The sequence below is a fragment of the Nicotiana attenuata genome, chromosome 3 (assembly GCF_001879085.1).
Source record: "Nicotiana attenuata strain UT chromosome 3, NIATTr2, whole genome shotgun sequence".
NCBI classification, from domain to species: Eukaryota; Viridiplantae; Streptophyta; class Magnoliopsida; order Solanales; family Solanaceae; genus Nicotiana; species Nicotiana attenuata.
In genome coordinates, this window is record NC_031991.1 from 44,145,863 (window position 1) to 44,157,727 (window position 11,865).

Below are 11,865 nucleotides of genomic sequence, written 5' to 3' on the forward strand. Positions count from 1 at the left end.
TATTGAAGAAGCCCGGCCACTCACGAATCCTTGCGATGTGAGGAAGGATCCGACCGACCCAACTAGAAATGTCCTCGACCAAAGGATGAGGCGAGGTCTAGGCTGCATAAGAAAAGAACAAGAGGTCAAAATCCACGACTAAGCAAAATAAACCAAGTACCTACATGCAAGGAAGTTAGGCACTTACGAGTGCAATTCTAAGCTTTAAGGAAGCCGTCGACGTTGGCCACCACGTCCTCAGTTCTAACGAAGAAAAAGTTGAGTCAAAACTGGCGGTTAGACTTGTCGTCCATCTTCACCACCAGTCACTTGCCTCCTCAGTTGCGAAGTTTTAGCATCGTCCCCCTATAGAAGCTGGGGGCGAATAGGTGAATCAAGTATCGAAGTGTGATCTCGGCCTCGGCCAACTCCGCAAACTTGGTTAGCATCTTTATGAGCTTGTAGACATACGGCGCGAGCTGAGCCGGGCAAACACCGTAGAAACGACAACACTCTTCTGCCAGCGGAAGGAGAGGAAGAGTGTAGCCAACTGAAAGGGGTAGGCGTAGAATGCGCAGTACCTAGGACGGACCCGCACCGCATCTCACCCAGCAGGGATCAAATCGACGCGATCAGGAAGGCTGTATTTAGCCTTACGCTCTAACAAATCAGCCTCCTTCATCGCCGACTTAAAGGTTCCGGGCTCGGCTTCAGGCTATTTTGAGAAATCAGACCTGGTATCGGGGTTACAAAGAACTATCTCCTTTACCATCGGGAAGTTTCCGTCCTCAACGATAGCAGGAACGCTCTGCGCGTGAGGAGGAAAAACTATCGCTAGAAGGACCGGGTCACTTCCCTCGTTGGGCCCAGAAGGTACATTTTTAACGAAAGAGAGGAAGGTATTATCAAACAACGGAGAATTAAGAATGATAAGGATCGCTAGAACAGAGGGAAAATATGCACAACAATGGAAAATGAAGAAGAAGATATAGGGTTTCGATGCAAGAAATCTATAAAGTTTGAAATTATACCCTCACATCCCTATGTATAGGAATTCGGGCATTAGAACCAAGAAATTGGCTCATCATTACCTGACACCAAAATCGAAGCGGCAGGACTAATCAAGAGTTCTACGCAAAACGAAGCAACGCATCGGGGACGCGTCATGATGACGCATGAGGTCGTGACATCAGCTTGATTCGTGGACATCACAACTCAAAAATTTGCGGCTCACGAAGGGCCACGTTGCCAGTTTGCCTCAATTAATACAACTCGATCAGGTCGTCCAATCATTTCGACCGCAATGAGCAAAATTCGCTCATCACGCCCGCCTGAGGCCGACCTCAATAAGTGGAGGGACTAGCTGTATGTGTTGAAATTTGCCCCAGAATATTTAAGGTAAGATGATACTGAAGAAAGAGTTCTCTGAGTCGTCGTTAGTCGAGGTGGACCAAGAAGCAACAAGACTCATAGTCGAAGAGTCGATGAGAGCCGTGGTCGAGATGTTAATAAGCATCAAGGTCGAGCACCGTTGATGAAGTTGTAACGTCTAGTTTTCGAAATAAGATATTAAAGGGAATATTGTAGCGGATATTCTCTGCACTTGTACTATTAGAGCTCCCTATGAATATGTCTCATATAAATAGAAAAAGAGATAATGATGTGGGGCATGTAAGATTCACTTGTAAGAACTCACTTTGACTGAAAGATTCTTTCTCTCTTGCTAACATACAAACATCACATTTTCATCAAGATTCTTGTTTATACTATTCCATATTTTCCATCAGATTCGAGAATACCTCGAATATTCAAAGATTTGTCTGTCATTCATCATTGTCAGGTAGAGCCTCCATCTATTTCATCCTTTATTGGGTGAATCATTCATACTATTTACTTAAATACTATTTATTGATATTCATTACTATTAAATGCTACATTATTGCTCATGTTTTTTTAGAACAATTATGGCTGCTATCTGACCGAACCCATCAATTGTTTATTGCACCCTTGAAAGTTCCATCTAAAAATATTATTATTAACTAAGCTTAACTTCTAAATACATAACTTTAATTATTTGAACCAAGATACATATTTTTATGGTCAAACAGTAAGTATAGCTAATTTTCCTTTTGGATTAGTACAAAACTTGTACGGTTGAATATTGAAAAGTTGGTCATGCAGTGAAACAAGAAACAGAGACGGAACCTAAACATATAAACTGTAACCAGACAATCCACATCATATTTTACGTACTCTAAAACTTTATCCCTGTTTAATCTGCAACGCCCAGAACAATAATCCCATTTTCATCAGCTAATCCCCCTCCCTCTTTCATTTGGGGCCCCTCAATTTCTTGTTTTAACAGGGAATTTTGATTCTTCCTTGTGTTTTGGGCGATTTAGAGGACCAATGAGGGAAACATATGATCTTTCTCATGATACAAATTAATAATGGTGAGAGACAATAGGAACATAAGGCCCGTGCTCTTGAAAATTGGGGCTGTTTTGGTTCTATCTCTTGGTGGGGTTATCTATACCATTTTTAGAACCAAGAGAATCAAGCCCTCCAATTTATTTTCACCTCCTTGCTCAACAGGTTAATTTAGAGCACCACTTTTAGGTGCTGCTTTGATATTTCTGTTCCATTCTTTTTTTTGGGAGTTTCTTTCTAATTATTTTGATTTTTGTGGGTTGAGTTACAGGTGGTGAAAATGGTGAGCTCACAAATGATGATCACGCCTCCCATGCAACTCCAATATCACCTTCCTCCCGCAAATCAGTTTCTACTGTGTCAGACAAACACGTAAGATCGCTGGATTATCACCTGTTTCTTTTATTATTCAAGCATCTTAAGTTGTTTGAGCTTAGACATCCATGAAATTTTAGGCAATAACTAAGAGAGAATGTAGTAGTTGTTGAGAAATTGCAAAAGTTGAATAGTTAGATTAGTGGCAATTGAACAATATGTGTTAGTGATTGATTATAGATGTAATAGTTAAGCTTCCTGATAGTTATTAACCATGATTACCAATAAACTCATGGTTTTGCCTTATTTAAACTTTCTTCCCTTTAGGCGAAAAAGTAGGGCGGTCTTTTTCCCGTAAAATTTATAGCATATGGTGTTTACGCCAAATCAATAGATGCATGACATGTGTTTGCACTTTGCACCCATGACTTTTATCTCTTATTTGAGAACCTTTGAGAACCTGGAGATCAAAATTCTAATGGGGATTACTAATTGTTATTTTTCTCTCGGTTACAGTTGCATAAAAAAGTTAAAAAACATCTTAGATTATTGCGTTGATATCATTGGTATTTGTTTTGTTTAACTTTGAAATTTCTCGTCAAAAGAAATTCCTTTTATTTTCAAAACTTTCCCCTCTGCTGTGCCTTTTTAGATGTACTTAATGCATTTCACTTTTTTGGTGATCTAAAAACATGAATTAACAAACTCGCTAGTTGCTAATCGACTAAAAGAAAAGAAACTGCGATGAGCGGAGTTAGAGTGAATCTTTAATTTGTTCCTATAACATATGATGATTGTTGTCCTATTTGCGAGGTAATAACTTTTTTGCTTCTCTTGCAGGAGGACCTCCACATCTGCAAACACATTATAGAGAATTCTACAGCTCTTCCATCTAGCAGTGGTATGTTCAACAGCAATAGAGATGGATTTCTCTTGCCAGAGTTCAATGAACTTGTAAAGGAACTCCGTTTATCTACCTCAAAGAGGGACATTGAAACGCTGTTGCAGTATGAAGATTCACCTAGAGAATATAGAATTGTTGAAATGGTTAACCATGAGCAAGAGATTAAGAGCCTGAAAAATATTGTTAAAACTCTCGAAGAGAGGGAGAGGACTCTAGAAATCCAATTGCTAGAGTATTATGGTCTTAAGGAGCAAGAAACTGCTATCATGGAGCTTCAGAACCAACTAAAAATAAACAATATGGAGGCCAAGCTTTTTGGTCTCAAGATTGAGTCATTGACCGCAGATAAGATGAGGTTAGAGGCTCAAGTGGCCGATTATGCAAAAGTTGTTTCTGAGCTCGATGCTGCAAAAGTCAAGATAAAGCAACTCAAAAAGAAACTGAGATCAGAAGCTGATCACAGTAAGGAACAGATTTTAACCCTTCAAGAAAAAGTTATGAAGTTGCACGACGAAGAAAAGAAGGCTGTTGAAGCTGAATCGGATGTTCAGTTAAAGCTCCGAAAACTGAAAGACTTGGAGAATCAGGCTGATGAGTTGAAGAAATCTAATCACAGTTTAAGAAAAGAAAATTCAGAACTGGCTCATAGATTAGAATCTGTTCAAATCATTGCTGCTTCTGTGTTGGAAGATGAAGAAGTAATTCTTTTGTTCATGTTACATTTCATTTTTCTCTATATATGTCTAGTTAGCGTGTACTTATTAAATGATTCTTGCCGCAGACAGAAGCACTGAAGGAAGAAACTCTAGGGTTGAAAAAGCAAAATGAAGATTTAGCGAAGGAAGTTGAGCGGCTTAAAGCAGATCGCTGCAATGATGCTGAGGAACTAGTCTATCTCCGATGGATAAACGCTTGCTTGCGGTACGAGCTGAGGAACTTACAGCCTGTTGCAGGAAAAACAATTGCAAGAGACCTCAGTAAAACATTAAGCCCCAAGTCAGAGGAGAAAGCCAAGCAACTAATTCTTGAATATGCAAATAAAGAAAGTCAGGGGGAAAGGGAGATCAGTGTTACTGATTTTGATTCGGATTGGTCATCGTCTCGAACATCCTTTTTTACAGACTCTGGTGAATTTGATGACACTTCTACTGATAATTCATCACCCCGTAAGACTTCAGGCAAAAAGAAGGTGTTTAGTAAGCTTATGAGATTAGTGCGGGGAAAGGATCGCCGTCTTAGTCGGAGTTCTTCTATGGACATGGTGCACAATGTTGAAGATAATGTGTCAAGACATTCTAGTTTTTCTCCAGGGTACAGTTCTGGTTCATCCAAACAATTTCTGGAGTTACATTCGGCGTCTCAAAGTTCAAGGAGCGACAAAGGAGAAAACAACTATAACTACTCGATAGATAGTACGAGAAATAGTGATGGGGGTTCGTCGTCAGGTTCAGGAAGACTGGATTATATCTCAAATCGTCTGACTGATTCACCTCAAGAAAATATAACTAAAGATGACTCAGAAAAAGTCCAGAAAACCGACTTAGTGAAATATGCAGAAGTGTTAAAAGGTTCTCGTTCTAAAGCTGGATTTTGCAGGAGATCAGCATCTGTTAGTTCCTTCTAACATTTGTGTAAATAAAAGTTTTTACCAGTTTTAGTAACTTTTTTCCTTCCATGTTTCCTCAACATTGTTAACCTTCTTGATTTGAGGTAAAAAAAGCTTCAGAAGTTGCATGCATGGTTTACCTTCCCAATCAAATTTTGCGCTTGAACAGAGGGATTTTGAGTCAACGAATTTTTCAAATCTAAACAGCTCAGTGAATGTTGGGTTTCTAAGCTCTGTGATCAGGGCAAAGCTGAGATGTTAGGACCTTCATTTATTTAGGGACGTATCTTTGGTGGGTATTACAAGGTTTAAGTAAGAGGTGTACATTAATTCAAAAAATTGAAAAAGTTTGATCATATTTTGAGTTGAATTTGTAATTCGAAGTTACTGGATCCAAACAAGATGGGGTAAAGCTTTGCTATACATTTCGGATAGAACGGAACAATTATTCATTCTGTAATAGTGGCAATGTCGATCTCAACAGAAGGTAGGTTAGCGATGACAACGGCGCGAGGCACCACTTCTTCTCTAGTCTTTTAAGAGTTAGAATGTGTGCTTTTCTATATGAGCATTTTCTTTTCATTTTCCGATGAGGGACAAACTGCCTTAGTAAATGATTTCCGTCCAAATCTTTTCCCTCAATTTTCCATTCACACATCTTTATTAAATTAGATAAAGAAACCCAACAATTTCCACATAGCGCGGATGTATGTCTTGCTTTAAAATCACAACGACCAATTTTTTAGTATCGAAATATTACATCGAGTATTGAAGCCTTTTGAAAGGATTACAGTCTTCTTTTTTAATTTTAAAATAATACATTTTTAATAATTTAATTTAATTAAACATGAATTTTTTCATTTCTTTACACAGTATTGTGAATCTATTAATTTTTTCTTACTTTGTAGTTTAGTGAATCTATTTATTTATAGACTTATTCATTTAACATGTTTAATTATTTCTAATTTTACGTTTTGTTTTGTTGTTCAGTATATATTTAGTTGTAGTATTTTAGCACTATAAAATTTGATATTTAATTCGAAAATATATTTATGTTCAGCACATAAAGATAGTGGATATATATTTATTTAATATCTCAAATATATTTTGTGCAAAAATAAAAGATATTGTATTGTCTTAAGAAGTAGAACATAATATAAAAATTAAATAGGCAAAACAAGGAGCTATACTCAATACAGATAGAATTTGTGGGTTCAATACTACACGCAACTCTCCCACAATTTTTTTTTTAATTTTTTTTTATTTAAGGGTTTTTTCACCTTTGATAGATACTAAACCAAAATTAATCCTAGTCTTTAAATTTACTATATACTAATTTCCCCTCCCTTCTTCCATCATTCTCTACTGACCGGAAATCGCTTTCACTGGTCGACAACTTCCATTTACCTCATCAATCTTATACCACAGTATTCGTCTCTCCTTCCTCCAAACGAATCCATGCTCTAAATCCCTTAAATCCTCCATTTACCTCATCAATCTTATACCACAGTATTCGTCTCTCCTTCCTCTAAACGAATCCATGCTCCAAATCCCTTAAATCCTTACCAAACTTCACGAATTTGGAAAGAACCAAACTCCAAAACACCATCTTCAATATTTATTAAGATTATAGCACTGTGTATCTATGTACTGTATTTTATTCTACTAGTTAGTTATTGTTGTAGCTCCGTCTCTTATTAGTTAGTGGTTAGAGTAATTAGTGCTTAGATGTCATTTCCAAGTAGTTAGACTAGTACTCCAATTGTATATAAGAACTTAACTACTTGCATAATTGCATTAGAGTTTCATTTCCTCAATTAAGAGACTCCACTTATCTACTCTCCAAATTCGATCTTCTGGAAGCTTCTAATCGCTTCCTCCACTGTAGTTTTGAAGCTTTCTAAGCTTGTAATCCCTGAGCTTGACATGGTATCAGAGCAAGATCTCGCGATGAAACGATCCACACAGTTGAATTTCGCAGACTACTGTCTTCTTCGTGCTCAAAGCTAGGGTTCAATTTCAGAGCGATCAAATCGAGGTTTCATTCATTCAATTGAGATTTTCTGCAACTTCATCTTCTTGTTCAATCGGCGTTTCTTCTTATTCATTTTCTGCTTTGAGCAAAAGCAATCATGGCGGTAGACGATCCAAACACTACAAATGTGATAACTACAGAGATCCAATCGACAATCGATGTAAGTAGTCCACTTTACATTCATCCCTCTAACAGTCCTGGGCTAGTTTTAGTTTCAGTACCTTTTGATGGACTAGGATATCGTTCATGGAGGAGAGGTGTGTTGAGATCCCTCTCTGTTGGTGCAGAAGATAGTTCAAGTAACACAAATCCAGCCAATGGAACGGTAAACTTTGCAGAAAATTTTGCAAGTATTGTAACATGCACTTCTTCTATAAACTTTGATAAACTCTCATGCAAATGCTCATGGATTCTGGACTCAGGAGCTTACACCATATGACTTTTAACAAGAAACACCTACAGAACATAATTTCTCTACCTTATCCTTTACTTGTGAAATTACCAAATGGTTACAAAGTCAAAGTCACAGAAGTAGGAACTGTGACTCTTACACCTGAAATAATTCTATTAAAGTCCTCTTTGTTCCCACTTTCAAATACAATCTTATTTCTATCAGCTCATTAACAACACATCTCAAATGTCTAGCTTCTTTCTCAAATACATGATGTCTTTTGCAGGCCCCTTCTCTGAAGAGGCCTCTGGAGATTGGTAAAGTTCATGATAGGTTGTATCTTCTCTGCTCAGACTGCTTGAATAAAGAAAGTATTGCTGCAGCAAAGAAGAGTGCCACTCCCTTTCTCTCCATTAAAAACAGCCATGATACTACAACACATTGTTTTTCTCATTCTTGTCAGTCTTGCCCATCTCTAAATACTCAGTGTCCTTCCCATTTCTGTCTCCCATGTTCAGCTGTAAATACTATGTCTCTATCTCCTATTGCAAATGATTTCACCTGCAACAAAACAAACAAGGGTTATAGTTCTGACTCTTTTTCAATTGATGCAAGTGATATGAATCTATTATGGCACTACAGGCTTGGGCATGTACCTTTTGGAAAGATGAAAGTGATATCTAATATACCAGTGACATTTGCACCAAAACAACCTTTTCTTTGCTCTATATGTCCTATGGCCAGGCAAACCAGACTTCCCTTTCCCTTAAAAACCACAAACACCACTGCTATATTTGATCTCTTACATGTAGACCTGTGGGGACCTTATCATGTACCCACTCATGATAATTTTAAATACTTTCTCACTATAGTAGATGACTTTAGTAGATCCACTTGGACTCATCTGCTCAGTTGAAAGAGCAATGCATTACACACTCTCAGAAGCTTTATATCCATGGTTGAGACACAATTTACTACCAGTGTAAAGTGTATCAGATCAGATAATGGTATGGAATTTACTAGCAGTGAAGCCACCTTATTCTTCCAGTCCAAAGGAATTGAACATCAAAGAACTTGCCCTTATATACCCCAATAAAATGGCATGGTGGAAAAAAACACAAATACCTATTAGAAACTGCCAAAGCTTTACTATTTCAAGCCAAACTCCCCTTGAGATATTGGGGAGAATGTGTACTTACAGCAACCTTCCTCATCAATCGATTGCCTACTGTACCTTTGAAAAACAAATGTCCTTTTGAATTGCTGTATGGAAAGAAACCAAACTACTTACACTTAAGAAGTTTTGGTTGCTTGTGCTGTCCAGCTGTTCCTAAACCTCACAGAGATAAGTTTGAACCAAGAGCTTCTCCACATGTCTTTGTAGGATATTCTTTTGGTGTTAAAGGATATAAAGTGTTGAGCCTAGCTACCAAGAAAATCTGTGTGTCTCGAGATGTCGTCTTTCATGAGTCCATGTTTCCTTTTACACTTCCATCAGTACCAAATTCTTCCTATTCCCTGCCTCATGATGTTGCACATCATGACCATTCTGATGTTTTCCCTACTTACCTTACTTATAGTGTCTTAACTCCTCAAAGAGACACTTCTGTTGCACCTATCTCAAGGTCACCTGATCACATAATGCACTCCCACATTCCAATGTCACCTAATCATACCATACACTCATCCTCTATCCTTAACACCAGTCCACCACAAGCAATATCTCCAATTACCTCAAGAGTTGATCAGGCCTCTATCTTCCATCCTAAAACCCAATCAAAGAGTATCCAGTAGAGTATCTAAGACCCCATCTTATCTGTCTAAATATGTATGCTCTATTCCCAATCTCAAATAACCTCAAAATGTTGAAGTCACTCAGACTAACTCACCTTTTTCTCTCAATGCTCTTTTTACCCAATGCAATCACATTACTCTTGATGTCCTGAATCTCGATAGCCAGCAGGTTGTGAGAAGCATTTGTAATGACAGGGAGCCTTTGTCTTATGAAGAAGTAACAGTCAATCCTGCCTGGCAACAGGCCATGACTCAAGAATTTGAAGCACTTCATGCAAACAACACTTGGACATTACCTGCTGGAAAACAAGTTATAGGCTGCAAGTGGGTATACAAGATCAAACATAAAGCAGATGGAAGTGTAGATAGATATAAGGATAGATTGGTTCTGAAAGGATATACACTGGAGTGGACTATACAGAAACCTTTTCTCCAGTAGTGAAGATGACCATTGTTAGAGCCTTAATTGCTACTGTTGCCAAGAAGAAATGGGAGCTCTTTCAATTGGATGTGAACAATGCCTTTCTTCATGGAGATTTGCATGAGGAGGTCTATATGAATCTGCCCCAAGGCCTTGCAGTCTCCTCTCCTGAACTAGTCTGCAGATTGAATAAATCTCTTTATGGCTTAAAGCAAGCCAGCAGACAGTAGTATTCTAAGCTCACTGAGGCCCTATACTCCAGAGGTTACAATCACTCCATGCATGATTACTCCTTATTCTACAAGAAGACAACTGATTGTGTGGTATTTGTGGGAGCCTATGTAGATGATGCTGACAGGAAATGACCTTGCTAAAATTCAAATGTTGAAAACCTTCCTACATGAGCAGTTCAAAATCAAAGATTTAGGAAGACTGCATTATTTCTTGGGGCTTGAAGTGCTCTACAGAGATGGTGGGATCTTGATTTTCCAAAGGAAGTTTGTTCTTGACCTTCTCAAAGACTATGACTGTATGCACTCTACCAATTTATCCTATCCCCTTGATCCCACAATCAAGTTGAAGGCCAAGGAAGGAGCACCCCTATCTGATCCTACTTTCTACGGACAGTTGGTTGGAAAGTTGAACTTCCTCACCAACACTAGACTAGATATAGCCTATGGAGTACAACGTGAGCCAATATATGCAGGATCCTAGAGAGCCTCACCTCCAGGCTGCCTATCATATGCTTAGATACATCTCAAGGATCCCACTTTGGGTCTCTTCATGTCCAATGATGCTGACTTCTTAGTCAAAGCTTATTGTGATTCTGATTAGGCTACATGCCCTGATTCTAGGAAGTCAGTATCAGGCTACATTGTTCTCTTGGGCAACAGTCCTATCAGCTGGAAATCTAAGAAGCAGGAAACCATCTCCCTTTCTTTAGCAGAAGCAGAATACAGATCCATTAGGAAGGTCGTTGGTGAACTTGTCTAGTTGCATCGTGTGGTTACAGAGCTGACTGTCCCTCCTGCCCTGCCTATCCCTGTGTTTTGTGACAGTCAATCTGCTCTCCACATTGCCAGAAATCCCGTGTTTCATGAGCGCACTAAGCATATTGAAGTTGATTGCCACTTCGTGAGGTCCAAGCTAACAGAAGGTCTCATTCTGCTTCACCATATAAGGACTGGTGATCAACTTGCTGACATCCTCACAAAGTCCCTTACTGGGATAAAACATGCTACTGTTTTGGGCAAGTTGGATGTGCTTCCTCCACCTCCAACTTGAGGGGGGAGGGGGCATTAAGATTATAGCACTGTGTAACTGCGTACTGTATTTTATTCCACTAGTTAGTTATTACTGTAGCTCCGTCTCTTATTAGTTAGTGGTTAGAGTAGTTAGTGGTTAGCTGTCATTCCCAAGTGGTTAGATTAGTGCTCTAATTGTATATAGAACTTAACTACTGCATAATTGGATTAGAGTTTCATTTCCTCAATTAAGAGACTCCACTTATCTGCTCTCCAAATTCGATCTTCAGGAAGCTTCTAATCGCTTCCTCCATTGTAGCTGTGAAGCTTTCTAAGCTTGTAATCCCTGAGCTTGACAATATTCTTTCTCAAATTCGAGAAGAACCACTTATCCCTTCTATACAATTCTTATACCATTCGATAGAACTCAAAGAAATCTATCAACCATAATAAGTTTCAGTCACAATTCCCGACAATCGAATTTTGGCAAATTCACTGACGACGTCCAAACTTTAAGCAACTTTTTCTGTCCTATGTTATAGTGCCTAGATATTCAAAATCTTCATTCAGCAAATATCGAAAAGCAATTGGTTGAAAATAAAGTTCCCATCACAATTGGAATCTCCACAATAGTGATCGTAAAGTAATTTACATTTAGTTTATAATCCATATGGTGGTAGAAATTTAAAACTAATGGAGTTCAATCACTAACTCTCTCTCCCTAGCTAGTCTTCCCCCCCCCCCCC

The 11,865-nt window shown here is 38.5% G+C and overlaps 1 protein-coding gene across 1 annotated transcript; it reads left to right on the plus strand.

Moving 5' to 3' along the window:
- LOC109223626 (protein CHUP1, chloroplastic-like) lies at nt 2,238-5,366 on the plus strand. The gene is made up of 4 exons (XM_019388007.1): nt 2,238-2,574; nt 2,681-2,781; nt 3,565-4,326; nt 4,410-5,366. Exons 1-4 carry the CDS (start codon nt 2,430-2,432, stop codon nt 5,250-5,252), a joined length of 1,851 nt encoding a protein of 616 aa, XP_019243552.1. The 5' UTR covers nt 2,238-2,429; the 3' UTR covers nt 5,253-5,366.

Excerpts from the sequence above, each read along its gene's own strand:
- LOC109223626 (XM_019388007.1), top strand. The coding sequence starts at position 2,430 with ATGGTGAGAGACAATAGGAACATAAGGCCCGTGCTCTTGAAAATTGGG. Across the intron at positions 2,575-2,680 it reads TTCACCTCCTTGCTCAACAG|GTGGTGAAAATGGTGAGCTC; the intron begins GTTAATTTAGAG and ends GTTGAGTTACAG. Across the intron at positions 2,782-3,564 it reads CTACTGTGTCAGACAAACAC|GAGGACCTCCACATCTGCAA; the intron begins GTAAGATCGCTG and ends CTTCTCTTGCAG.